Source organism: Bubalus bubalis, chromosome 2, assembly GCF_019923935.1.
Source record: "Bubalus bubalis isolate 160015118507 breed Murrah chromosome 2, NDDB_SH_1, whole genome shotgun sequence".
Taxonomy (NCBI): Eukaryota; Metazoa; Chordata; class Mammalia; order Artiodactyla; family Bovidae; genus Bubalus; species Bubalus bubalis.
Window position 1 is genome coordinate 164,368,864 of NC_059158.1, and position 27,997 is coordinate 164,396,860.

General features: G+C 43.0%; 3 protein-coding genes and 1 pseudogene across 3 annotated transcripts in view; 2 read left to right on the forward strand and 2 right to left on the reverse strand.

The window, feature by feature from the left end:
* The window catches only part of WDFY1 (WD repeat and FYVE domain containing 1), a 53,606-nt gene extending 52,515 nt beyond the window's left edge, over positions 1 to 1,091 (reverse strand). Inside the window, exon 1 of the mRNA XM_006069691.4 lies at positions 894 to 1,091. Within this exon, the coding sequence (XP_006069753.1) occupies positions 894 to 1,030 (137 nt within the window). The 5' untranslated portion in view covers positions 1,031 to 1,091. The remainder of the gene's footprint in view (positions 1 to 893) is intronic.
* A 4,815-nt stretch (positions 1,092 to 5,906) lies between these two features.
* LOC112583037 lies at positions 5,907 to 6,005 on the forward strand (annotated as a pseudogene).
* A 771-nt stretch (positions 6,006 to 6,776) lies between these two features.
* Positions 6,777 to 14,713, forward strand: MRPL44 (mitochondrial ribosomal protein L44). Its single transcript, XM_006069692.4, has 4 exons — positions 6,777 to 6,994; positions 8,787 to 9,255; positions 13,146 to 13,324; positions 14,163 to 14,713. Exons 1-4 carry the CDS (start codon positions 6,816 to 6,818, stop codon positions 14,332 to 14,334), a joined length of 999 nt encoding a protein of 332 aa, XP_006069754.2. The 5' UTR covers positions 6,777 to 6,815; the 3' UTR covers positions 14,335 to 14,713.
* Positions 14,714 to 24,618: 9,905 nt separating this feature from the next.
* Positions 24,619 to 27,997, reverse strand: part of SERPINE2 (serpin family E member 2) — a 70,293-nt gene continuing 66,914 nt past the window's right edge. The window contains exons 8-9 of the mRNA XM_025278349.3: positions 26,414 to 26,497; positions 24,619 to 25,255 (exon numbers count right to left, since the gene is read on the reverse strand). Of these exons, the coding sequence (XP_025134134.1) occupies positions 25,218 to 25,255; positions 26,414 to 26,497 (122 nt within the window). The 3' untranslated portion in view covers positions 24,619 to 25,217. The remainder of the gene's footprint in view (positions 25,256 to 26,413; positions 26,498 to 27,997) is intronic.

The following is a 27,997-nucleotide window of genomic DNA, read 5'->3' on the forward strand; positions in this document are numbered from 1 at the left end:
GTTAACAAGATATGATAGGCAAGACGCCCTGTTAACAAGACAAGAGCTGACTTTAGGTGCACAGAGATTAACGTTTTAGCCATCCATTTTTTATGGAAAGGGATAACTGGTTTTCCATTAACAGTGGAAATATCAAATTTCTTTAAAAATAAAAGCATTTTTATTATTCTTAGAGTCTTAAGTGAGTCACTTCGGGGGGGTCGGGGGGGGGGAGACCTTGTTTGTAAGTAACAATTCAAGTGGTTCTAACAGCTGTGGAAAAGTCACTGATCTAGAGACCTGGTGAGCGCCAAAGAGAGGTGTAAACCCCAGCGTAGAGCAGAAGAGTGCTGAAGCGCCGGGAGGTTTGTTTCAAGAAAAGGATCCCTGGCACCCGGTCCCGCGGGAACCGGAGGCCAGTCCTGGCTACCAGAGAAGGCGACTTGGAACGGACCGCGGAGGGGACGCTTCCAGCTCTAGGCAAAGGAGAGGTGGGGCGTAGGGGGGGAGGGTGTGCGGGGGTCCCGGGCTCGAAGGGTATACCATGGGGGGTCTCGGACCGGAGGGGCGCGGCGGAGATGCGGGTCTCTGGCTGGGGGAACGCAATGGCCGGGGGTTGGGACAGGTGTCCCTGACCGGGAAGTGCGAAGCACAGACTGGGGTCTGGGACCAGAGAAGCGCGGCGGCGGGTCAAGACTAGAGGACCCCACAGGCGGGAACTCGAGGGAGGGGGTCCCGGCGACCAAGAAGGGCTGGCGGGGGGCGACGGGCCGTGGGACCCGGTGACCGTGGACGCCCCCACGCGGAGAGGGCCAAGGCTGGCGACTCCCACGGCCCCCACACTCGGGAGCCGGTGGAATCCGGGCCGCCCTCGTCGCGCCTCGGCCCCGCCGCGCACCAGCCGCCGGCCCTACCTGTCCTCGCTGGCCGTGATCACTCCGTCCTCCTTGGGGATAAGCAGCGCGGCCGTGACGGCGTCCTGGTGCCCCTCGATCTTGCTCAGCAGCACCGGGCGGCTGCTCTGCGGCCTGGAGTGGATCTCGGCCGCCATGTTCGAGCGGCGGCGGCGGTCTCCGCGACGGGCGGCCCATCAGCTGACTGCGGGCGGGCGGGCGGGGACCAGTTGGGTTTCGCTCCGGCTCCCCCGGCCGCGTGGGTGCCGCGCCGCCGTAAGCTCCCGAGTGCGTCCGCCGCCTACCATATTGGCTGAGGAAGCCGCGCAGCCAAAAAAATTACGTGGCCAGGAAAGGCCTGTAAAGGGCTCGCCTGAGAAGTGGGGGAGGTTACAAAGTTCGAAAAGGAAACTCATGGACCCAGGAATGGATTGAGCAGTTGGCGGTGAAAAGGAATTGTCCCTCAAACTAGAACCTATCGAAAATAACAATACTATACTGTATCCATTCTAAGAAGCCTTTGTTTGGACCACACCTCCATTCCAGACATGTTAAAGTGCGAAAAATAAGAATGCAATTTAGGATCTTTGAAAGGCACTCATTGAGCGGTAACTGTATACCAAGCACGATCCTAAAATCTTTATTGGGTTCAGTCAGTTCAGTCGCTCAGTCGTGTATGACTCTTTGCAACCCCATGGACTGCAGCACGCCAGCCTTCTCTGTCCATCACCAACTCCCGGAGATTGCTCAAACTCATGTATCAAGTCAGTGATGCCATCCAACCACCTCATCCTCTGTCGTCCCCTTCTCCTGCCTTCAATCTTTCCCAACATCAGGGTCTTTTCCAATGAGGCAGCTTTTTTGCATCAGGTGTCCAAAGTATTGGAGCTTCAGCATCAGTCTTTCCAATGAATATTCATGATGGATTTCCTTTAGGATTGACTGGTTTGATCTTGCAGTTCAAGGGACTCTCAAGAGTCTCCTCCAACACCACAGTTTAAAAGCATTAATTCTTTGTCCTCAGCTTTCTTTATAGTCCAACTCTCACATCCATACATGACTACTGGAAAAACCATAGCTTTTTTACATGGGTTATCTTCATCAGGATAACAATTTAAGAGGTGAAGAGGTAAGTGCTCTCGCAGTCTCACTTTGGAAATTACAAAACTGAACCATAGAGAAGTTGAATCACTTGTTTAAGGTCACAAAGCTATGAGAAAGAGAAAAGCAGCCTTTCATTTCTAGGAGTTGGCCTGGTACTGTCAGCCAGACTTGGGTGTTGCTAGGAGCTGGCTGGGTGCTCACAGTTAGTATCTGTGGAGCATAAATGTTGCTGAACCAAATTTGGATTTGTTAGCCCCAAGCACAGCAAAGCTACTGCCACCACACTGCAGTGAAGGAAAGTCAGAGTTAATTTGCAGGGTGGCTTCCCTGATGGCTCAAACACTGAAGAATCTACCTGCAACACAGGAGACCCAGGTTTGATCTCTGGGTAGGGAAGATTCCCCTGGAAAAGGGAATGGCTACCCACTCCAGGATTCTTGCCTGGAGAATTCCATGGACAGAGGAGCCTGGTAGGCTACACAGTATGTGGGGTCACAAAAGAAAACACCAAAACAAAAAACATGACTAAGCAGCTATGGAAGAGAAGCAAGGAGAACAGGCAGCTCATGCTCAAAAGAGGCAATTCCCAGAATGGCTTTCAGTGAAAGTTTTAAAGGCAACATATGGGGTAAGGGTTGCGACTCATGACTTTCTTCTGGTTGCTTGGTGGTGATTGGCTATGATTAGAAATCTGAATCATCAACCTTCTGGTTTCCACTTGTCTAGGGTACTGGTACTTTTGGTCAGCCTGTAGTCACCATTCTCCACCTGAGTGGAGCGGGTCTTAGTTTCTGCAAAACAACTCAAAGATATGCATCAGATTGCTAGACTCTCCCTTGAGGAGGAACAAGGACTGTTATCACTGAACTATTGTTTAAGCTATTATTACTTTTCTTGATGACTGCTTTTCCTTTGTTTCTGTGTTCCCTCACTCTCCTAATTAGTAACTACTCTTTGGAACTCAGGAAAGGTCAGTGACTTGAGCCTTTTTCTGTAAACAAAAAACTGTGGTCCCCCGTTTTCTTTAATACTTCTCTCTCCAACTATATTAGTAGTCATTTATTAGAGTATTTCTCTCAATTAATAAAATACTGCTAAAATAACAGTTCCCTGTGCTTTCTTCAATTTATTTGAATGATATTCCATGAATTTTCAATATTTCACATGCAGTGTAACACAAAGCCCAATCACAATCCCCTCTCACCTCTTCTGAGAGAACTTGCTTCACCCAGAAATACATCAGCTTGTTTTACCATATGTGTCATATCCCTCTTTTCTTCTCTCCCTCCCCATAGGGAACCCTTTTACAAACTGGAATGAACCATTCAGATTCTTCTTCTTGATAGGTTAAGCTAAGAGATCTGAACTGAGTTGTATGACCTGTCAAAGAAAAATGAGAGCTGGACAGTAGTTAATACATTCTATTTAGGAACTATTCCTCTAAAAATAGAGGAAAAGAGACACCAGCATAGAACTGGGCTCAGTTTCCAATACAGCATGGACAAGTGGCGATTTTTAAACTGTGGTGTTGGAGAAGACTCTTGAGGGTCCCTTGGACTGCAAGGAGATCAAACTAGTCAATCCTAAAGGAAATCAATCCTGAATATACATTGGAAGGACTGCTGCTGAAGCTCCAATAATTTGGCCACCTGATGCGAAGAACTGACTTATTAGAAAAGACCCTGATGCTGGGAAAGGTTGAAGGCAGGAAGAAAAGAGGACGACAGAGGCTGAGATGGTTGGATGGCATCACCGACTGGATGGACATGACTTTGAGCAAGCTCCAGGAGTTGGTGATGGACAGGGAAACCTGGCCTGCTGTAGTCCATGGGGTCGCAAAGAGTTGGATATAACTGAGAGACTGAACTGAACTGAAGTGGGGATTTAAAGCCAAGGAGTAGGGTAGAGGTCAGTGGCTAGAAAAGCACTAGGAGGAAACATCAGGGGTACTAAGGGATTCTGTCTAACCTAAGTTGACAGAATTCTTACAAAAGGCAGGCCAGGGTGATCAGACGTAACTGGAGGATAGTAAGGTTTATGAATTTGATAAGATATCAAGGATTGTCAGACATTGGGTGGGGGAAGCCTCTCTAAACTGACTTAACTTTATTGCTGAAACTGTGACGCAGGCCTGTCAATGGGGCAGACTGGAGCCTGAGGTGGAAGCCTTGTTGAGAAGAGGGCTTAGAGAAGCTAGACTGAAGTTTGGTCAAGGAGAATCTTTGCCAGATCCTAACACTGGAGATTCTTGAGCTAAGTTGTAGCATGCTTTGGGATGGTTTTGGTCACTACCTCCTATACATTGTTATGAACCAGTTTTCAGGGAGGTGAATGTAGGTGAGATGTGTCCAGGAAGAAAGGAAGGAAGAAGATTGATTACAGTGGAGGCTAACTACAATAACCTGGGAGAGGGATAGGCTAGCCATCAGGTAGCTCCTATGGAAATAAACTGAAAGAAGACTTGCCACCTGGACAAAAGAGGGTATTTGTGGAAATGGGAACAACTGAAGACATAGCAGTCCAACCTGGGTGACTATGGGGGATGCCATTAACAAGTAGAGAGATCACAGAAAGAGGTACTCTTTCAATATCCACATATTTTGTGGGCAGTTCAAAACTTGAGGATTTCGTCTTCTTTTGTGACTTAATATTAAGTTAAAAAAATAAATTAACAGTTTGGTAAGAAAGCAATATTCGTTGGAAGGACTGATGCTGAAACTGAAGCTTCAATACTTTGGCCACCTTATGTGAAGAACCGACTCATTGGAAAAGACCCTGATGCTGGGAAAGATTGAAGGCAGGAGGGGAAGGGGATGACAGAAGATGAGATGGTTGGATGGCATTTCCTACTCGATGGACATGATTTTAAGCAAACTCCAGGAGACGATGAAGGACTGGGAAGCCTGATGTGCTGCAGTCCATGAGGAGGCAAAGAGTTGGATCTGATTGAGTGACTGAACAACAAAGAAAGTGATATAATGATATTGCTAAAGAGTGAAAGATAAAGAAAAAAAATGACATAAATCCACTGTTCCCATTTTGACCCATTTCTCCCATCCTCCTCCCCCTTTTGCTGTAAAACAGTTTGTACTTAGATTGTTTTTAAATAAAAATGTTTATTTTGGATTCAATAATCTCTTAGTCTAGGGCTCCTAAAAGGAAGGCTTCTGGAGACATGCCAGGTAAATATTTGTCCATAAACAGCTGCTATATTCATGGTCTTGAACTCTTTAAGACTACGCCTTGATAAGAAGTATTTTCTTTTTGAGAATTTAAGAGTTTTCTTTAAACATGAAACAGCTTGTTTTACTTTAATTAGGACAGAAGGAACAAGAGCAACTGACAAGATGAAGAAACTTCTTCCAGAAATTTCTGGACCCCAAAGCCCATGAAGCTCTGTACACTCAAGAGTAATTAATATCCAGGTAGGAAATAAAAAGGTCAAATTATCAGAGATCAAATTGTCAACATCCGTTGGATCATCGAAAAAGCAAGAGAATTCCAGAAAAACATCTGCTTCACTGACAACACTAAAGACTTTGACTGTTTGGATCACAACAAACTTTGGAAAATTCTTAAAGAGATGGGAATACCAGACCACCTGACCTGCCTCCTGAGAAATCTGTATGCACGTCAAGAAGCAACAGTTAGAACTGGACATGGAACAACAGTCTGGTTCCAAATTGGGAAAGAAGTACGTCAAGACTGTATCTTGTCACCTTGCTTATTTAACTTACATGCAGAGTACATCATTTGAAATGCCAGGCTGGATGAAGCACAAGCTAGAATCAAGATTGCAGGGAGAAATATCAATAACCTCAGATATGCAGATGACACCACCCTAATGCCAGAAAGTGAAGAGGAACTAAAGAGCCTCTTGATGAAAGTGAAAGAGGAGAGCAAAAAAACCGCTTAAAACACAACATTCCAGTTCACGTCAGCACATATGCTAAAACTGGAACGATACAGAGGTTAGCATGGCCCCTGCGCAAGGATGATATGCAAATTCGTGAAGCATTCCATATTTTAAAAAAAACAACTCAACATTCAAAAAGCAGATCATGGCATCCTGTCCCATCACTTCATGGCAAACAGATGGGGAAAAAATGAAAACAGTGGCAGATCTTCTTTTTCTTGGGCTCCAAAATCACTGTGGATAGTGACTAAAGCCATTAAATGAAAAGACACTTGCTCCTTGGAAGAAAAGCTATGACCAACTAGACAGCATATTAAAAAGCAGAGACGTTAATTTGCCGACAAAGGTCCGTCTAGTCAAAGCTATAGTTTTTCCAGTAGTCATGTACGGATGTGAGAGTTGGACCAGAAAGAAGACTGGATGTTGAAGAATTGATGCTTTTGAACTGTGGTGTTGGAACCAAGAGTCCTCAGAGTCCCTTGGACTGCAAGGAGATTCAACCAGTCAATCCTACAAAAAAACCAACCCTGAATATTCACTGGAACGACTGATGCTTTAACTGAAGCTTCAATACTTTGGCCACCTGATGCAAATAACTGACTCATTGGAAAAGACCCTGATGCTGGGAAAGATTGAAGGCAGGAGAAGGGGACGACAAAGGATGAGATGGTTCGTTGGCAAAGAGCCAGACACGAATGGACTGAACTGAGGGAAAACAACAACAAAACAAGCAAGCAAGCAAACAAACAACAAAAATCCAACGTTTGCGCATGCCCACTAAAACACCCCCACTGGCCCCCCCATCCACCGGGCGCTGGCTCAGCCCCCGCCTCTCCCGCGTCTCCTGGTTTCCGGGGGAACTGTGTTACCGTGACACTGCTCCGGCTCTCCTTTTTCCGTCCTCCATTGCTTTCTCCGGTGCAATGGCATCTGGCCTGACGAGGCTGCTGCTGCGAGGTCCCCGTTGCCTCCTGGCAACGGCCGGCCCCACTCTCGCCCCGCCGGTTCGGGGAGTGAAGAAGGGATTCCGCGCCGCTTTCCGGTTCCAGAAGGAGTTAGAGCGGTGGCGCCTGCTCCGGTGCCCGCCGCCGCCTGTGCGCCGGTAGGAGCCACCGGGGGAAGAGATTAGGGGTGGCGGTCCTAGAGCCGGGGCGCGCTCCCCCGCGGCTTCCGCCGGGTGGTGGCTAGGGATGCTCATCGCACGTTTGCTCCTGGCCTGACCCTAGTTGTGCGATAGAGACACCCACGGGTCGTGGACGCGTGGCGGAGGCAAAGGCAATGCATTTCTGCTGAGGAGTTGGGCGCATGGCTGCCTCCGACGCTCTTGGAACTCAGTGGCGCCCCACTCCAGTACTCTTGCCTGGAAAATCCCATGGACGGAGGAGCCTGGTAGGCTGCAGTCCATGGGGTCGCTGAGTCGCACACGACTGAGCGACTTCACTTTCACTTTTCACTTTGACGAATTGGAGAAGGAAATGGCAACCCACTCCAGTGTTCTTGCCTGGAGAATGCCAGGGACGGGGGAGCCTGGTGGGCTTCCGAAGTCAATGGGGTCGCACAGAGTCGGACACGACTGAAGTGACTTAGCAGACTGAGACTTGTGAGAAATAAGGCCAGCTGGAGGGTAACCTATACCCGGGCTTGGGTGTTTTAGCCCCTGCTTTGTTTTGCTGCCTCAGAATTCCTTGGGTACGGACAAGAGGGAGGAAAGCATAAAACAGTATTGCGATATAGGGCAAGAAAAAAAGTACACAATCACAAGTCCACTATCCAGAGGAAAGGGAAAATAGTTTGGCTTTAGGTTTTTGCCATAATTAATCTTGTTCTGCTAGTGGAAAGTCTGGTAGGAAGACCCTCAGATCTTTATATAACTCCAGAAAAGATCCCCTTATACATAAAGTTTTGCATTTTTTAAAATAATGTTTCTTTAACGTGTGTCGTAGTCGTACTAATAGATGCACCTCACTCTTTGATGGCTCCGTTTGATGGGTGTTTGAGTTACTGTTGCTGTTACAACCGATGTAACACCGAATAGCTTTGAAGTTATTGCTCCTTTGGAAATTTAGTATGAAAATTGATAGCTATTTTAATATTGCCCTCCCCCGCAAAAAGCCGATCTAGTTTATACACCTGGTAGGAATATATATGTTCATAGTTCTATATTTTTTCAACACAGAATATTAAGTTTTTTCCTAAAAACAATAGTAAAATAGTGTTCCTTCTTAATCTACATTTGGTTATAGTGAGGTTAGTCATTTCAGGCTTTAATAGTTGTTAGAAACTTTATATATTATATAGATTATATATATGTCTTAATGACTTACAACCCAGATCTTTTTGCAGCTCCTTTTTACTTGAGAGTTTTATTTTTGGTTTATTGTCTTTAGTTTTTAAAAGACCTTTTAGTCGTTCTTGAGAATGATTGTGAAGTTTTAACCTACTTACAATATTGATAACTAGATTTTATTGCTAATTTTCAATGAATGCTTCCAAATCTTAAAATAATGAAATACAAGATAAATATAATATACTTAGTGTTTATGACTTGAACATATGAAATTATAATTTGTGTTTCATGTGTAAGTATAAAGCATAGTACCGTGGTTATAACAGTAGAACCTAAAAGTGAGGTTAAGGTCTTAGTCTCTGTTGATGAACTGCTTTGATGTGGCAGTTGACTCAGGGACAATTAATCCAGCAAAGGACCACAAGTAATCAGCTGATGTAAGTTTTAATTTTTAGAAAATCAGATTCTGGAGTTAAAATGAAGCTCAATCTTTTAAAATTTTCTTTATATAATTAAATAAAATTGCATCACAACGAGAAATGTTTGCATCACAGCAACATCTTATTCTCTTTATTATCTCTTACTGTCTTCTGTTTTACGTTTTCAGTTCGGAGAAGCCCAACTGGGATTACCATGCTGAAATACAAGCATTTGGCCCTCGGTTACAGGAAACTTTTTCATTAGATCTTCTCAAAACTGCATTTGTTAATAGCTGCTATATTAAGAGTGAGGAGGCCAAACGCCAAAAACTTGGAATAGAGAAGGAAGCTGTTCTTCTGAACCTCAAAGATAATCAAGAACTATCTGAACAAGGGACATCTTTTTCACAGACATGCCTCACGCAATTTTTTGAGGACGCGTTCCCAGACTTGCCCACTGAAGGAGTTAAAAGTCTGGTTGACTATCTCACCGGTGAGGAAGTTGTGTGTCACGTAGCTAGGAACTTGGCAGTGGAGCAGTTGACGTTGAGTGCCGACTTCCCTGTCCCCCCAGCTGTGTTACGGCAGACTTTCTTTGCAGTGATTGGAGCCCTGCTACAGAGCAGCGGACCCAAGAGGACTGCACTCTTCATCAGGGTAGGTGATTGTTAGTTGCACATGCTGGAACATGCTTGAGGTAGAAAGAAAAATTTCTTTTTGTGCTTCACTTCTTTGTGCTATGACCTTGGCAGGTTACATGTGAATTATTCTCCTAATCCAAACTGAGAAAGACCTAAAGCTTTTTATCAGTTCAGCTCAGTCACTCAGTTGTGTCCGACTCTTTGCGATTCCATGGACTGCAGCACGCCAGGCCTCCCTATCCATCACCAACTCTTGGAGTTTACTCAGACTCATGTCCATTGAGATGGTGATGCCATCCAGCCATCTCATCCTCTGTCATCCCCTTCTCCTCCTGCCTTCAATCTTTCCCAGCATCAGGGTCTTTTCCAAGAAGTCAGTTCTTAGCATCAGGTTTCAGCATTCAGTCCTTCCAATGAATATTCAAGATTGATTTCCTTTAGGATGGACTGGTTGGATCTCCTTGCAGTCCAAGGGAGCCTCAAGAGTCTTCTCCAACACCACAGTTCAAAAGCATGAATTCTTCGGTGCTCAGCTTTCTTTAGTCCAACTTTAACATCCATACATGACTATTGGAAAAACCATAGCCTTGACTAGATGGACCTTTGTTGGCAAAGTAATGTCTCTGCTTTTGAATATGCTGTCTAGGTTGGTCATAACTTTTCTTCCAAGGAACAAACATCTTTTAATTTCATGGCTACAGTCACCATCTGCAGTGATTTTGGAGCCCCCCAAAATAGTCTGTCACTGTTTCCACTGTCTCCCCATCTATTTCCCATGAAGTGATGGGACCAGATGCCATAATCCTAGTTTTCTGAATGTTGAGCCTCAGGCCAACTTTTTCACTCTCCTCTTTCACTTTCATCAAGAGGCTCTTTAGTTCCTCTTTGCTTTCTGGCATTAGGGTGGTGAAACCTGCATATCTGAGGTTATTGATATTTCTCCCTGCAATCTTGATTCTAGCTTGTGCTTCATCCAGCCTGGCATTTCATATGATGTACTCTGCATGTAAATTAAATAAGCAGGGAGACAATATACAGTCTTGACATACTCCTTTTCCTATTTGGAACCAGTCTGTTGTTCTATGTCTAGTTCTAATTGTTGCTTCCTGACCTGCATACAGATTTCTCAGGAGGCAGGTCAGGTGGTCTAGTATTCCCATCTCCTTAAGAATTTTCCAGAGTTTGTTGTGATCCACACAATCAAAGGCTTTGGCATAGTCAATAAAGCAGAAGCAGATGTTTTTCTGGAACACTCTTGCTTTTTCAGTGGTCCAACAGATGTTGGCAATTTGATCTCTGGTTCCTCTGCCTTTTCTAAAAAAAGTTTTTTATGATAGTATCTTAATTATTTTTATGATAGTATCTTAATTATTCTAGAATAATTAGAGGTGAATTAAATATTAAATTTAGTGTTTACCTCATGGCAGGACTGCAAGCCATGTTTTTAGTTTTACATCCTAAGGGACAAGGGTAGTGCCTGCACAGTAGAGGCTCAGGTGTTTAGTGAGTGAATGAGTCCAAAGGACACCGCTGGAGGGCCTAGTGTAGCTTGGCAGCTCCTTGCTTAAGTACCAGCTGCTATTCTGCTTTTCTGAGTGATACAGTCTTGGATTTCTGAGTCCCTATTATGGGCTTTGCTGGTGGCTCAGGTGGTAATGAATCCCCCTGCAATGCAGGATACCCAGGTTCAATCCCTGGATCAGCATGGCTACCCACTCCAGTATTCTTGGCTGGAAAATCCCATGGACAGAGGAGCCTGGCGGGCTACAGTCCATGGGGTTGCAAAGAGTCAGACACAACTGAGTGAGTAACACTTTCATTTTTCATTATGTACACCAAATTCCTTGTTAGCCAGTAGCTTGCCTAATTAAAATACTTAAGTAATTGGTATGATTTAACTCCACTGTCCTTTTAGAAGTTGTCAATTGGGAGAAGTTTTATTCTTTGCTTTTGGATGAAAACATGAGTTTTGGTCTTTCTTACATAATGGATAGTCCAGGCAATCACTTCAAGTCACAAAAAGAGTCTTGATTCAGGCCTTTGAAATTAGTTGTTTTAAACCAGTTTCCCTTACTGTTGGAATCTATGTATTTAGCTTTGACACTAAGTTGATCTGATCATTTTGATCGAGAAGGATACTCGCATTAACCAACACTCAGACTTCATTCAGAGTTAAGGTCTCCCTTCCAACTTCCCAGCCAGGACTTATCTGTCTGTCTTATGGAAGCAGGTTTTTAACTGACGCCTCTGGAGATGGAGCTGAGGGAAATAGAAGGAAAGGAAAGCAGAAGGTGTTTACTTGACTTGATGGCTAAAAGCTGGTTTAGTGCTTTCTGAGTCTGCTCACTGTTTAAACAGACACTAGTGAGCATTTTGTTCCTAGCTGGAACCTTACAACCATGTACCTTCATGTGGGATTGGCTGTCAGCTTCTAGTTTTCTGGATAGGGTTCCTTTCAAAGTGACATCCCTGCTATGAATCCCACCTCAGGTCTTAAGGATTTTTATACCCCTGACATCAGGTGTGGACTTCGGCCCCATTACTGCAGGTAACTTCTGCCAGACTGTCACCTTAAGTGGGAGTGTTTGCTGACTGCCAGTTGACTGAACATCCATTGCCTCATTCAGAGGCCAGGGGACCCTTTGAAGCCCTCTAGGAGAAGGCAATGGCACCCCACTCCAGTACTCTTGCCTGGAAAATCCCACGGATGGAGGAGCCTGGTAGGCTACAGTCCACGGGGTCACTAAAAGTCGGACACGACTGAGCGACTTCACTTTCACTTTTCACTTTGCTGCATTGGAGAAGGAAATGGCAACCCACTCCAGTGTTCCTGCCTGGAGAATGCCAGGGACGGGGGAGCCTGGTGGGCTGCCGTCTATGGGGTCGCACAGAGTTGGACACGACTGAAGCAATTTAACAGCAGCAGCAGGCCTGAGGTGAAAAGGAAAGCCTCGCCTGCCCCCCCCTTTCTCCTGCAATTAAACATTTTTTTATAAAGAAATTCTAACAAGATCCTCCCTTGATTTCCATTCTCTCCCAATCACTATAGCTTATATAGAGTCTTAGAACTATCTAAACAATTTTTGGTCACTATTTTGAAATTTTCATAAGGTAGTCATGAGACCATTTTGGAAATACTTGTTTACCATATTTTAGTGCCTCTGTTGACAGTTCCAATTATAGATCCTCAGGTCTCCCGCATTGTAGACAGATGCTTTACCATCTGAGCCACCAGGGAAGTCGATAGATCCTCAAAGAGATAGATAATTCAAATATCTTACTTCTCAGTCAAGAGCTGTGACATCTCCCATAGTAGAACTTACTGTGTTGGTGGTATAGTGTGAGCACAGCCACTCTCCATAGTGGAACTGACTGGTTTGAATGGTCTTATGTCATTCATTTGCTCACCTAATATTTATTGTTTCCTGTGTGCCAGGCACTGTGCCAAGCACTGGAACCAGAGTTTAATTGGATTCAGTCTTTGCTCACAGCTCATAGGCAGAGAGAGTAGAATGTGGACAGTGCCCTCAGGTATTATAAGGTGTAGAGGGAACTCAGGGGAGGCGACTACTAATTCCAGCAGGGTTAGGGAAGTTTTAGAGAAGTGACATTTGCCCCAAGAAGGTCATTCCAGGAAGAAACCTTGAGGAGCATATTCCCTTTGCTGTACAACATATGCTTATACTTTATTTATTTTATATTGAGTTGCCCAAAAAGTTTCTTTAGGTTATTCTGTCACATCTTATGGAAAAACCCAAATGGACTTTTTTGGTCAACCCAATACATACTAGCTCATACCTTTTAATCACATTAAATTTTAAAGTTTCTGTTAGAAATGAACTTTAAATTTTGGTCCTTATTTTCCTTATACTAATTTAAATGTATAAATTATATTTTTATATGCAGGACTTCTTAATTACTCAAATGACAGGAAAAGAACTCTTTGAGATTTGGAAGATAATAAATCCCATGGGGCTACTGGTACAAGAACTGAAGAAAAGGAATATTTCAGCTCCTGAATCTAGACTCACTAGGCAGTCTGGAAGCACCACAGCTTTGCCTGTGTATTTTGTTGGCTTATACTGGTTAGTAAAATTTTAATCTTTATAATATTGATCAGAAGTCTTAAAAACTGACTTTTCACAATTCTTTAATAAACCTCGAATTGCATTAAAGGATTTTTTGAAAACCTCATTCCCTTGGTGATCTAGTCACTAACTACTTCCTTTCCTGCTTGTCATCCTTAGGGGAAGGTAGGTAATCTGTGGTTTGCTAATAGTAGCTTTTGTTAACCAACCATTTACAATGGAAATCTCATAGAGTATCCTGCTAATCTAAACATTTCTTTAAAAAAGAAATTGACTTGTAATAGAGATTTAACCCCAGTCCACACTTGTAACAGCTTCAATTGAGCCTAGAACTGAAAAAGAAATTGAACGTTGTCCATCAAAATAAGTCAGCCCATGCTGAGAACTTTTAGGTTTCTTAGTAACAGTCGACCTGCCTCAGGTTGATTTCAGGTGGATAGAAGTGTTAAGTGTAAACTGTGAAAATATTTACAATGACTTTTTTAAAATTTAGGTAAATATTTTTCTGATTTTATATGATGTAGGACTTCGTAGGTATAAAGGCAGTGGAAGACATTGCAAAGGAGAAACTTGATGGTGTTGTAAGATGTTGCATCTTTAATTTTAATTGAAGTGCAAAGCAAAATGAGATGCTCTTGCTTATCAGATGGGCAGGCTTTAAACACATCCTTCATCAGCAGTTCATACACTGCTGGTAGAAAGACAAGAAAAGGCACAATATTTCTGATAGTTTTGGTGAATATTGCTGCGAAAATTAGGCCAGGGAAAACTGATCTGTGTGCTTTGTTTTATGATGCACCGTGTAATTTCAGGCTATTGTTGGGTTTTTTCCTAGTGATAAAAAGCTGATTGCAGAAGGCCCTGGGGAGACAGTACTAGTCGCAGAAGAAGAAGCTGCTCGAGTGGCACTTAGGAAACTCTACGGGTTCACTGAGAATCGCCAGCCCTGGGACTACTCTAGGCCCAAAGAGCCTGTGAGAGCAGAAAAGACCATTGCCGCCAGCTAGCCAGCCAGAGACGTGCAGCCTGAAACTTGTGAGCAAAACAGCGAGACTAACGAACGTCAAAAGATGATCCAACCTGGACATTTTTTAAATTGTAAAGAAATATGTCTTATTCCTCATACTGAGTTCCTAAAATTCAACAAATGTTTAGCAGGCCACTTCTTTTATTTTCTTTTTAGTCATTTTTGTTCTGTCAAAAATCTTTTGATCTTTTGGTATTTTCCTGATAAATTTTAACTCAAACTCTTGATCTTATTATTGTATTTAAATTGTACAGTTAGGCGTATTTTATTCCCTTCTGACTTTGAGGTATCATAATTTGAATGTATGTTTTACATGATGTTTGCTGTAAAGCCAATTAAAAAAAGTTATTCTTCATGTATTTCATTGTAGCTTAATTTGATTTACCCGGATTAGTGAACCCTGCCTCTCTAGTACAGTTTTAGCTAAAATAGTTATAACTCTTAACCTTTAGAAATATAAGGTGCTGATTATAACAGTTAGGCATTTACGATAACTTAGGTGGCGACTACTGAGCCTGTGTTCTTAGAGCCTGTGGTCCATGGTGAGAGAAGCCTTGGTTTAAAATTCTGTATGCAAGTTAATTTCATAGCTATTTAATTTCTATAAAATGAATGGCAGGGATGTACATTTTATGCTTTTAAAATAAAACATGAAAATCAAAAGCAGATTAAAACGTTGACACTAATGGAAAAATAAAGTATATTTATCAATTTAGTATTCCATAACCATGGTGACCATGTCCCAAGCACAGCTCTTAAATATTGTAACACAGTTAATTCAGTAGAAGACACATCTTAAGAGTGTGTCTTTCTGATTCTTTAATCCTTTGTGTTCAATTTAGTAATCCTCCTCCTACAAATTCCCTTTATTTCTTTTCAACTTTTTGGCAACAGTAATAATTTTCAGTTTCAGTCTGCCAGCAGTCAGTCCCCAGAAGTTAACAAGAAAAATGGGAGTTGAGAATAGAAAAGAGGTAAAATGTTTAAATTGGTAACACTTTTTGCCATGAAATCTTTTTGTAAAGGAAGATGAAGAATATTTGAAACTCCTAACCAGTCTCAGGCAAGCAGTTTCAAAGTGGACTTAATGGCACCCCACTCCAGTACTCTTGCCTGGAAAATCCCATGGACGGAGGAGCCTGGTAGGCTGCAGTCCATGGGGTCGCTACGAGTCGAATACGACTGAGCATCTTCACTTTCACTTTTCACTTTCATGCATTGGAGAAGGAAATGGCAACCCACTCCAGTGTTCTTGCCTGGAGAATCCCAGGGACGGGGGAGCTTCATGGGCTGCCATCTATGGGGTCGCACAGAGTTGGACACAACTGAAGCAACTTAGCAGGAGGACTTACTGGAGAAGGAAATGGCAACCCACTGCAGTATTCTTGCCTGGGAAATGCCATGGCTGGAGGAGCCCAGTGGACTTTTAAGGGTCGCAGAGGGTTGGATGCGACTTGACTAAACAAGGTGAAAAAAGAAGACTTATAGCTATGACAAAGTGTAAACTCTTCACCTTTCTTTTGAGAGTAACTCCAACTCCTCTAATAATTCAGCACAGGGATAGAGGACCAAACCCAATAATGAAATGCTACCCTTAAACATTCATCCACAAGTAAACACATCAAGCATCTCATTGACAACATAGGAGGAAAGAGATACGATATAAAAAGTTTCTGGGAAGCAAAAGATGGTATGTGTCCTCCAACCACTTCTCATCCGGCATGTGCTAGAGCAGTGTTCTAATTTTATTTTGGTTGAATATTTTTTTCCAAAAGTCTTTGGAGAACTCAGTTGCAAACTGAGTAATCCTTTCCTCCTCTGTAAATTCTATGGATATATTTCTCCTGCTCAGGGCAGTTTGCAGGACCGTAATCTACAAGTTTGGAGGGGAATTATCTTCACCCTTAGGTTTTTCAAGCTTCTAATCCTTGAATGCTTTTAGCGTTACACGTGGAACAAGTCTAACTCTCTAGTTCATTAAAACTAGTTTGTAGTGTAGCGTTAGTTGTTCAGTTGTGTCCAACTGCGACCCCGTGGACTGTAGCCTGCCAGGCCCCTCTGTGCACGGAATTCTCCAGGCAAGAATACTGGGAGTGGGTAGCCAATCGCTTCTTCAGGGGATCTTCCGACCCAGGGATTGAACCTGGGTCTCTTTCATTGCAGGCAGATTCTTTACCATCTGAAACACCAGAGAAGCTGGTACCTTTAAAAAGCACCAATTAAAATACTATGAACTAGAACATAGAAGACAATTTATACACTCTCGCATTTGAATGTGACATAGCTTGAAACTTGGGACCAACTTGAGCGACTACTTAATTTGCTATATGAGAGTAAGTATTACAGAAATTTGATGTGTGGGCAAGAGGACCATGTGGGTATGAGGGTGTTGCTAAAGAACTGTACCCAAGAGCATTCAGTGACCATTCCAGGACCCCTTTTTGACTGATGTTTAGTCCATGTTGAGAAGACAGTCATCATAACCGTGGGAAGTTGGTGGCATATGTAAGCACTGACTCAACCTTGGTACCAGAGAAGTAAGATGTTGAAGTCATTTACTTTGAAATTCTGACACTCCATCCTCCAGTTTCCACAGCCCCAAAAAAGTTCCTTATCCAAAAGTGTAATATTGATGTCTATAGACTCAGTTATCTAAGCCTTATTCTTTTTTACTATAGTTCATATTATGTTATTATATGCACATATAAAATAGGGCATATTATTCTCAAAAGTATCTTATGTGGTTTTAAGGAAGTGAAATATTAGTAAAAACTATCTCTGCAACTATACATTATAGTAAGTGAAGTAAGTCAGAAAAAAATACCATATGGTATCACTTATATGTGGAATCCAAAATATGGCACAAATGAATGTAATTATGAAACAGAAACAAACTCACAGATAAAGAGAACAAACTTGTGGTTGCCAGTGGGGATGGGAGAGGATAAACTGGAACTTCTATATTACATATCGAATCGATAAACAAGGTCCTACTGTTGGGAACTGTACTCAATATTCTGGGATAAACCAAAATGGAAAAGAATATTAAAGGAATGTATGTATATGTATAACTGAGTCACTTAGCTATACAACAGAAATTAACACAACATTGTAAATCAACTACACTTTAATTTTTAAAAAAGGCAAAAAAACTCCCCACAAACTTTTATCCTGGTTAGGAATGAAACAAACAAGACTATTTTTTTAGTGCTCAGCATTTTAGGGATTTTGGCCACAAGATGGTGTTCTAACCCTACTTCTCAGTGAAGTATTAGTAGCAAGCAAAGTAACATTAGGGGGAACACTGTTTTCTCCCCAAACAGGAAAGACTGATTACATAGAATTATAGTGAAATATGACTTCTCTAGACCTCTTACAGCTCTCTTCTGCGAGCTCACCTTTTCTATGAGCAATTCACTTCTGATGAAAGCACCAATGTTTGGAGCTCTTTTTACTAGAAAAGAGTGAAAATTTAAGGGTTGTCATAGATAATATGTTGAAAAGACCTTTTTTTTTCTTCTTTTTTTGGCCCCTTCTTGTTATTCTTTCCTCCTCATTTTTATGATGGAAGAAAATGCACTGCAGAGGCAAGGGACACTGTCCATCTTGACACCAGATGTTGCCATCCTTCTCGTGGGGGTAGGGGAAGGGTGGGGTCCAGCTCACAGCTTTCCCCAGCTGCAGGCAGCCCCTTGAGGATGCCCAGCAGGCAGCATGCTGCACACCTCTGCATCTTTAAGCCCACCTTTTTTCTTCCCTTCAGCAGATCCCTGAGTTGTCTCCATTGATGAAGCCCTCCGGCATGGTTGCTAGACCCTAGAGCCATGGTTCACAACTTCTGTTGCTTCTCAGAGCATTCGAAAGCCACAGTTCTTTCTGGGATACCAAGGCTGATTGCTAGACTGAATTGAATCTTGCAAACTGAGGACAATTTTTCCAAGAAAAAAATGCATGCAGTCAAAAATCATAACCACAAGCACACAGGCTCCTGAAAGAAGCAAGCTTTCTTGATATTAGTAGTATCTGTGCTTCCCACTCAGTGTTCATGGGCTCTTGTTCAATAACCTGGCTGCCTGTTAGGTCTCACTAACGACCAAAGAGTAAGGGTTTTAAGAAAATTTTCTGAGATGGAGAAAATGGAATACGTTAGTTTATTCCCCTTCAATTGAGGAGGAACCCATTATTTGAGTATTCATAGAACACTTTTTTAACCTATCTGTTGTGCAATAAAATTGCAGTGAACCTGTGACTTTATTTTAATGAGTTTTGCAGAAGAGAAGAGAAATGAGGACATTGTCAGCTGGAGAAGGACATTTCTAGTTAGACGAGGAAGGTCTACCTGACTTTCTGATGACACTTCCTTTACATAAACTATTGGTATCAGCGTCTCTACAGCAAGACAACATGTCAGTAAGAGATATTTATCAGCAGACAATACAGTTAATGAGGCAAATGCAGTCAAAACAGCACAACCCTCAGACTAGCAACAACGATCACCATTAGGTCAGGCTCCTGACAACCTGCCGCTCAGGTTTTGATCCTGGGATTGCTTTTTGTCTGAGAGGGACAAGCATGAAGGCCTCCAGTCTTCTCTTTACCTTCTGCAGCTGGGATTATAAACTTTAAAGTTTTTTGTTATTTTTTATTAAACTTTGTTTCTAATGTGGACCATTTTAAAGTCTTTATTGAACTCGTTACAATAATTATGTTTTGGTTTTTTGGCCACAAGGCATATGGGGTCTTAGTTCCTCAATCAGGGAATGCACCCCCTGCATTAGAAGGCAAAGTCTTAACCACTGGACCACCAGGAAAGACCCAGGATTACAAACTTTAGATGAAAGAGGTACAGCATTAAGAAGTTAAAAAACTTATTTACATTTTGCTACTTCATATACAGTAATTTAATCTGCAAGCAACGATGTACCTGGTATTGTGTAGAGTAGTGGTTTCTCATTTAGCAAATTCCTCCTTTAAATCACAACTGCCTCCTATTTTCTTCAAGATTTCAGTGAGTGTCAGGGGTACGGTTTGGGGAATCTTGAAAGAAATGGAGCTTAGCCAGTGGTGGTGTCCACTCTTTGGCCGGCCAAAGTGGACTCTTGGTAGGACACAGTGTCTTTCTGCATCACAGGACGTCAAGGACATAGCAGTCGGCCATCAGCTTAGAAAAAAACCTCACCTCTCCCAGGGAGTCACCACCAATCACATCTACTCGGCCTGTTCCCAGCAAACTCCACCCTTCCTCCTTCAGTTTTTAGGTCCTTGAGTGTGGAGCTCAGGTGTCCTTCAGTTTTTAATTTTCAGAAAAACAAAGAGCTACAGGGACAAAAGCCACTCCTTTGTGTCTTTTTGTAAAAATGATTGGCATTTTTTTTCAGGTCATCTGTCATCATTTCCTTTTCAGGACAAAGACTCAAAGGCTGACAAGACAGCGCTTTCAACTTATTTGGGTCAGTGCCCACTCTTTTTCCATTGTGTCTCAGGTGAATTGAAATCCCCATCTCATTAAGTGTCCAAGGAGTGAATTTCCTAGTTGTTGATCTCCACTTTTCCTTAAGTTTACCATTTTGTGACCTTAGGGAAATCGCATCCAATCTTCTGTCCAACTTCAATGTGAAATAAGAATTGTTTGCTCAAATATCTACATAGCAAATAAAGATTCTGATACCCATTTCCAGCTTGTGCGGGGGTTTTCCCCACATCAGCTGAGGGTCCTACAATTCAACTCAATTCCAATACTACCCACCTGAAGAGAGCATCAGATTCCACAGATTAAGGGCTTATAAGACTGCTCCACTTGACATGCCAATTGCAAGCCCAGGTTGTTATCTGTGCCATTGACCCACTGGCTATAAATGAGAGGTTTCCATGACCTCTCCTTGGGTTCAATAAATTTGCCAGAGCAGCTCCCAGAATGCAGAGGAATATTTCATTACTAGATTACTGGTTTCTTAAAAGAGGACATAACTCAAGGACAGCCAGATGGAAGAGACCAATAGGGCAAGGGCTGAGGGAAGGGCAAGGGCAAGGAGTTTTCAAGGAGCATGGTGCCCTCCCTGTATCTCAACTGTTGAGTTCACCAATCCAGGAGCTCTGCAAGCCGTCATCTTGGGTTTTCACAGAGACTTCATGTCATAACCTGCTGCTGTTGCTGCTGTTTAGTTGCCGAGTTGGGTCTGACTCTTGGCAACCCCAAGGACTGTAGGCCATCAGGCTCCTCTGTCCAGGGGATTTCCCAGGCAAGAATGCTGGAGTGGGCTGCCATTTCCTTCTCCAGGGCATCTTCCTGACCCAGGGATTGAACTCACATCTCCTGCACTGGCAGACAGATTCTTTACCACTGAGCCACCTGGTTTCATAAGCATGATTGGTGAAATCATTGGCCATCAGTGACTGATAGAACCTCTAGCCAGCCCCCCAGCCCGAGGTTGGGGTGTGGGGCCCCCGAATCAGATGGCTGGTATTCCTCATGACCAGTCCCCATCCCTGGGAGCTGCAAGTTACTTTAACATATTAACATAACAAAAGGCACCTTTATTGTGCTTCTTACTTAAGACATTCCAAGGGTTTTGGGAGTTCTGTGCCAGAAGCTGGGATGAGGAACAAATACTGTATATATATATGTTTATTATAAATCAAAACAGCACAGGAAATATAATCTTTTACCCCAGGTCTGCCATATTTGTGGCAATCTCTGTATTTTAAATTTATTCATTTCCTTCAAAGTTTTCATAAATGTTATCATTTGAAGGCAAGGCCTTCAGACCTACTAAGTGTATCAAAAGATAAAAGTTGAACTTTAGAAAAATAATTCGATGAACTTTCCCCCTAAATCCAGGAATTATAAACAAGGTTTACAAATCAGCTCCCTGGGCTGGGAAGATCCCCTGGAGAAGGGCTTGGCAACCCACTGCAGTATTCTTGCCTAGAGAATGTCCATGGACAGAGGTGCCTGCAGGGTCTATAGTCCATGGGGTCACAAGAGTCAGACATGACTGAGCAACTAAGCACAAGCACAGGAGTCAGCCAGGATCGAAACTGGGTATTGACTGGAGTATAAAAAAAGTTAAACTGGAGCCTATTGTACAGAGTGAAGTAAGCCAGAAAGAAAAACACCAATACAGGATACTAACGCATATATATGGAATTTAGAAAGATGGTAACGATAACCCTGTATGCAAGACAGCAAAAGAGACACAGATGTATAGAACAGTCTTTTGAACTCTGTGGGAGAGGGTGAGGGTGGGAAGATTTGGGAGAATGGCATTGAAACATGTATATTATCACATGTGAAACGAATCGCCAGTCCAGGTTTGATGCATGATACAGGATGCTCGGGGCTGATGCACTGGGATGACCAAGAGGAATGGGATGGGGAGGGAAGTCGGAGGGCGGTTCAGGATGGGGAACACGTGTACACCTGTGGCGGATTCATGTTGATGTATGGCAAAACCAATACAATATTGTAAAGTTAAAAAAAAAAAGGATAAAAACCTAAAAAAAAAAAAAGTTAATAGAAACTGCAATAGAAACTGGAGACCAGAAGGGGGAGCTCTCACACCTGTGAAGACAGATGAGCCCAACAAGGAAAAATACTTGTCTTTTCTGGCAAGGACTCAGCCAGTGGGAAGCCATGAACCCTTTTTATCACAGCTCCTCAACTTCCTGTTCTCCTCTATAAAAGCATTTCCTTCTCTTGCCACGGGGGTAGATAGTACTCCTCTCACCATAGTTGCATATCCCAAATTGTAATTCTCTGCCTATCCTGAATAAACCCATCTTTGCTGAAGAAATGCCTGGCATTCTACGTGTTTTAGGTCAACAGGAGGAAGGGCTAAAGACGAGTAAGTTGAGAGGATCAAATGAAAAAGAGAGGATATACAAATATATTAAAGCTCAACATTCAGAAAACTAAGATCATGGCATCTGGTCCCATCACTTCATGGGAAATAGATGTGGAAATAGTGGAAACAGTGTCAGACTTTATTTTTCTGGGCTCCAAAATCACTGAAGATGGTGATTGCAGTCATGAAATTAAAAGACACTTACTCCTTGGAAGGAAAGTTATGACCAACCTAGATAGCATATTCAAAAGCAGAGATATTACCTTGCCAACAAAGGTCCGTCTAGTTAAGGCTATGGTTTTTCCAGTGGTCATATATGGATATGGGAGTTGGGCTGTGAAGAAAGCTAAGCGCTGAAGAATTAATGCTTTTGAACTGTGGTGTTGGAGAAGATTCTTGAGAGTCCCTTGGACTGCAAGGAGATCCAACCAGTCCATCTTAAAGGAGATCAGTCCTGGGTGTTCACTGGAAGGACTGATGCTGAAGCTGAAACTCCAATACTTTGGCCACCTCATGTGAAGAGTTGACTCATTGGAAAAGAACCTGATGCTGGGAGGGATTGGGGGCAGGAGGAGAAGGGGACGACAGAGGATAAGATGGCTGGATGGCATCACTGACTCGATGGACGTGAGTCTGAGTGAACTCCGGGAGTTGGTGATGGACAGGGAGGCCTGGCGTGCTGCGATTCATGGGGTCGCAAAGAGTCGGACACGACTGAGCAACTGAACTGAACTGAACTATACTAGCATGTTTGCTAGAATACAAGTGGTCTTAGGTAACCATTCAAAATAATTCTTTGGCATTTACACTTAAATAGGGAAAACAATTGTCCCCTTGCTCCCTTCTCTCTTGGTTAATAATCAAGGTTGTTATTGTTCACTTGCTGAGTCACATCCGATTCTTTACGACCCCATAGACCATAGCTAGAGAATACTAGGGAAGGTTGCCATTTCCTTCTCCAGGGGATCTACCCAAACCAAGGGATCAAACCCGAGGCTCCTGCTTGGCAGGTGGATTCTTTACCTCTGAACCACCTGGAAGCCCTAACAATCAAGGTATCCACATTTAAATAGTTGCAAACAGCAAGACTCAGTCCATCTGACAAATAATTGTAAACGACAAACTGGTGAAGAGTTGAATGTGAGGTTTTAATGTACAAGGAGAGGAATAGAGTTAATAGGTTAAAAAAAAAGTAGTTTTTGATAACTACTGTTCTTACAAACTATTCTTATTTAGAATACAAACTATTCTTATTTAGATAAGGGTACCCAAATCTCTAGAAAATTAATAAAACAAACAAACAAAAAGGTAAACTTAGAATTGTGATGAGTTCTCCAAAAACACAAAAGACAAAGAAAAAATCCACAAAAACTTGCTTTGAAAAACAAGCGTTCTAGCCTATCATCAAAAATGAAACAGCCACTGTTCACTGGGTAATTTCCTTCTGCTCTTGCTACCAAACCCCTCCGTACCTTTGCTGGGAAGCCTCAGTCCTGGCCTGAAGAACCCTATCTGAAATTAGAGACAGGATTTCTCTGTGATAGTGGTTCCCCTGAATTGATGCTTTTGAACTGTGATGTTGGAGAAAACTCTTGAGAGTCCCTTGAATTGAAAGATCCAACCAGTCCATCCTAAAGGAAATCAGTCCTGAATATTCATTGGAAGGACTGATGCTGAAGCTAAAGTTCCAATACTTTGGCCACCTGATGCGAAGAACTGACTCCTTAGAAAAGACCCTGATGCTGGGAAAGATGGAAGGCAGGAGAAGGGAACAACAGAGTATGAGATGGTTGGATGGCATCACTGACTCAATGGACATGAGTTTGGGTGAACTCTGGGAGTTGTTGATGGACAGGGAGGCCTGCTGTGCTGCAGTCCATGGGGTCAAAAAGAGTCAGACACGACTGAGCGACTGAACTGTGTGCGCTGTGCTAAGTCACTCAGTTGCATCCGACTCTTTGCAACCCCATGGACTGTAGCCTGCCAGGCTCTTCTATCCACAGAATTCTTCAGTCAAGAATACTGGAGTGGGTTGCTATGCCCTCCTCCAGGGGATCTTTTCGACCCAGGGATTGAACCCAGGTCTCTTGTTTCTCCTGCACTGGAAGGGAGATTTTGGGAGGTGCTGGGACAGGAACAGTGACTGCCAGATTTAGGTGAGGGACGGGAAGGCCAGGGTTTTTTTTGCTGTTTGCCTAAGTGCAAAGGTTTATTAGAAGAGACTGAGGTATTTTTAAAAGGCTGTTTCTTTTGTTGTATTTTTAAATAGCAGAGAAATGGCTTTTTCTTCTTCTTCTTTTTTTTACTACTCATAACACTTTATTTTTACTTTGTACAAAATACAAAAATGCAAATCCAAAGAGTACAGACCAATAGTTGACAGGCACACTGCACAACAGCAAACCTTGTCTAGCAAGACATTAGTTTTTTAAACTTTATTTTAGTGGATACATGCATTATATAAAATAACAACAACAAAAACACACAAAGAGGCTAAAGATTTCACTATTTCTACCCCCAAAGTAATGCAAGATTACTTTCAAGACTTTGGATGAGACCCAAAAAAAATTTTAAAAGGCCAATAATATTTTTTTCATATAAAAGTAAAAGCTACCATAAAATGTCCTTTTTTCCCCCTCCCCCATCACACTGATTAAATTTTTCTGAAAAGCCACACATATAAACAAAAAAAAACAAAACAAAAATCCTGAACTGGACAGTAAATACTCAAGAGGGTAGTTAACCTAGGTAACTGCTCAGTAGTTTAAAGAATCTTTTAGACATTTTGAAACCTTTCTATTCATTTCTCAGTACAGTGTTCCATCATCCTGCCCCTTACCCCCCTTAAGACTTCCCAGAACAGAAACGCTGCATCATTGAGTCTCTGAACCTAAGAACTAGTTTTGAAAAAGAAAGTCATGTACAAAAATATTTAACAGAACTAGGAAAGATGTAGGAAAGGAGTCTTTTCTTCATAGCAAAGTAGTCTTTGCTTGGCATGGTTCCTTCCGTATACTCTTCAGGGTTTGTTTATCTGCCCCATGAATAAGACAGCACCTAGAGAATTAAAAGGAAACAACGCATAACTCTAGTCCTTCAGATAAGATGGAAGATATCTAAGGGGAGGTTTCTGGGCTGTCTTTAACCCCACTGCTCTTAAGCAATGCTATCCAATGGAACTTTTTGCAGTGATGGGAGTGGTCTGCATTTTCATTGTCCAATACGGTAGCACTGGTCACGTGTGGCTATTAAGCCTTTGAAATGTGGTTTAAGAAACTGAATTTTAAATTACATTTCAATTGTTGTTTAGTCACTAAGTCACGTCCAACTCTTTGCAACCCCATGGACTGTAGCCTGCCAGGCTCCTCTGTCCATGGGATTTCCTAGGCAAGAATACTGGAGTGGGTTGCCACTTCCTTCTCCAGGGGATCTCCCTAACCCAGGGCTTGAACCCAAGTCTCCTGCATTGGCAGGTAGATTCTTTACCACTGAGCCACCTGGGAAGCCCTTCATTTTAATTAAAGTTAAAAAGCTAAGTCTCACGTGTGGCTAGAGGCTCCCATTTGGACTGTTTGGCTCAGGCACATACTAATTATAATGATTAAGGTGCGATGAGATAAAAGGATAGGAGGCAGCTTAGGTTATCGATCAAAAGCAAAGTAAAAGCTAGAATATGTTTGTTTCTACTCTGCACCAACATGAAGACAACCTCTTCACAAAGACAATCTTAATTATTCTTCATAACTGTACTAAGAGGTAGGAATTACTGTTATTCTAACTTTAAAGATGAAGCTAAAAGACAGCGCCAACTTTGAACCCATGACTCACGGAGCTAAGATTGACTGAACTAACAATTCTCAGGTCATAACAGCAGGGTGCCCTTATAAAGGTTGAGGACATGCAGCTTCCTGAAAAATTTACCTAATTGCATTTATTTAAAAAAAAAAAGTCAGCAGATGTCAAAAAGCCCCAAAGGACTACAGAGCTCTTCAGATGTTAAAAAAAAAAAAAAAAAAAAGAGACAAAACCTAAAATCCTGTGTTTGAGAGATGCCATCACACTGTGTAAAAACAGTCTGATTCTCCTTTCTCTGCAAAGGCGGCAGTTACATGACTCAAAGCGTTGGCACTTGTTGACACATGGGAGAGGGATTCAAAGCCGCACTGCTGGAGCTAACTCACAGCTAGTGAACAATGGGAGAAGGCAGTCACTCACCTGTAGGATTATGTCGGATGAAAAACAGAAAAGGTCTGTCTACTATAAACCAGGGAGGCGATGACCTTGCAATCAGAATCGCAGCTGCAGGAAGAAAAGGAAAACCCATTGTACACCCAGCATGAGGCCAGCAAAGGCAGCACGTAATTCAAGGCAGGACATCATTCCTGTCCCAGAGGCTGGCCATGCAACAACAGGCCCTGTGGTCACCACTGACGGCACAGCCACCACGGGCCAGGCCCTTTCCAATCTGCCTCATTTAGTTCACACAAGCCCATCTCCTTTAAAAACCATGCTTACTCCAGGTAGCACTGTTATGAGGATGAACTGAAACATATGACAGCTCTTAGAACAACGTATGTGTATGTGCTCAGTCACTCAGTTGTGTCTGACTCTTGGCGACCCATGGACTGTAGCCCACCAGGCTCCTCTGTCCATGGGCTTTCCCAGGCAAGAATACTGGAGTGGGTTGCCATTTCCTCCTCCAGGGGATCTTCCAGACCCAGAGATCAAACCTGTGTCTCTTGCACCTCCTGCATAGGCAGGTGGGCCCTTTAACAGTGTTTGCCACTTAATAAGCACCCAACACACATTCACTGTTACTATGAACTGTGCTTCATTCATACCATCTACCTAGCTGAGGCCTGGCCCCTGGTCCTTCTGGCCTATCCAGATCCTTTCTCGGTACTAAGGACCAGCTCACTTCTCATCCATTTTGTCTGTGCCTTCTCCCTTGGGCTCATCATCTAGACTTTCTTCGCATTGGCCGTGTAGACTGCTCATCTGGGGCCTACTGCCTGACGCTGCTGTTCAGCTCATCTGGTGCGGACACTGGAAGCAAACGTATCTACGCTTATGGTCTTAGACACGTTTCCTCTGCCCTGTTTCCCAATCGTAGTTTTGATCTAATAAGCCAGTGATAAGGCCTTGCAGAAGGGTGGACACCTGGCATAACTGCCCCATGCTTGCTGCAATGGCCCAGTGTTCTTCCTCAACCCCCTGGGAAGCCTTAATGACTTGGGCTTGATGTTGTAAGGGAAACAGCTGTAGCTATGCTTGGACAAACTCAACCAAGGGTTATTACAATCAAATCAAGAGTCAGCAAGAGATAGGGACTGAACTGTATCCCTCAAAATCTGTCTGCTGAATTCCTAGCCCCAAGTGTGACTGTATTTGCATACAGGGTCTTTAGGGAAGTCTTTAAGTTTATTTTCAAATTTTTAAAATTTGATTTTGGCTGTGCTGGGTCTTCGTTGCTGCGTGGGTTTTTCTCTAGTTGTGGTACGCAGGCTTCTCATTGTGGTGGCTTCTATTTTGGACAGCACAGGCTCCAGGGCACAAGGGCTTCAGTGGGTTTGGCTCCCTAGGCTCCAGGGCACAGGCTCAGTAGTTGTGGCACACGGGCTTAGTTGCTCCATGGCATGTGGGATCTTCCCGGATCAGGGATCAAACCTGTGTCTCCTGCACCGGCAGGCGGATTCTTTACCACTGAGCCACAGGGAAGCCCTAGGAAGGCTTTAAGTTTAAATGAGGCCATGAAGGTAGGGCTCTAATCTAACAGGACTGGTGCCCTTACAGGAAGAG

What these genes read in the sequence shown, in the direction of transcription:
- MRPL44 (XM_006069692.4), top strand. Translation starts at nt 6,816, where the DNA reads ATGGCATCTGGCCTGACGAGGCTGCTGCTGCGAGGTCCCCGTTGCCTC. An exon ending in GGACTGCACTCTTCATCAGG is followed by an intron (nt 9,256 to 13,145) that starts GTAGGTGATTGT and finishes TTTTATATGCAG; the next exon opens with GACTTCTTAATTACTCAAAT. An exon ending in TATTTTGTTGGCTTATACTG is followed by an intron (nt 13,325 to 14,162) that starts GTTAGTAAAATT and finishes GTTTTTTCCTAG; the next exon opens with TGATAAAAAGCTGATTGCAG.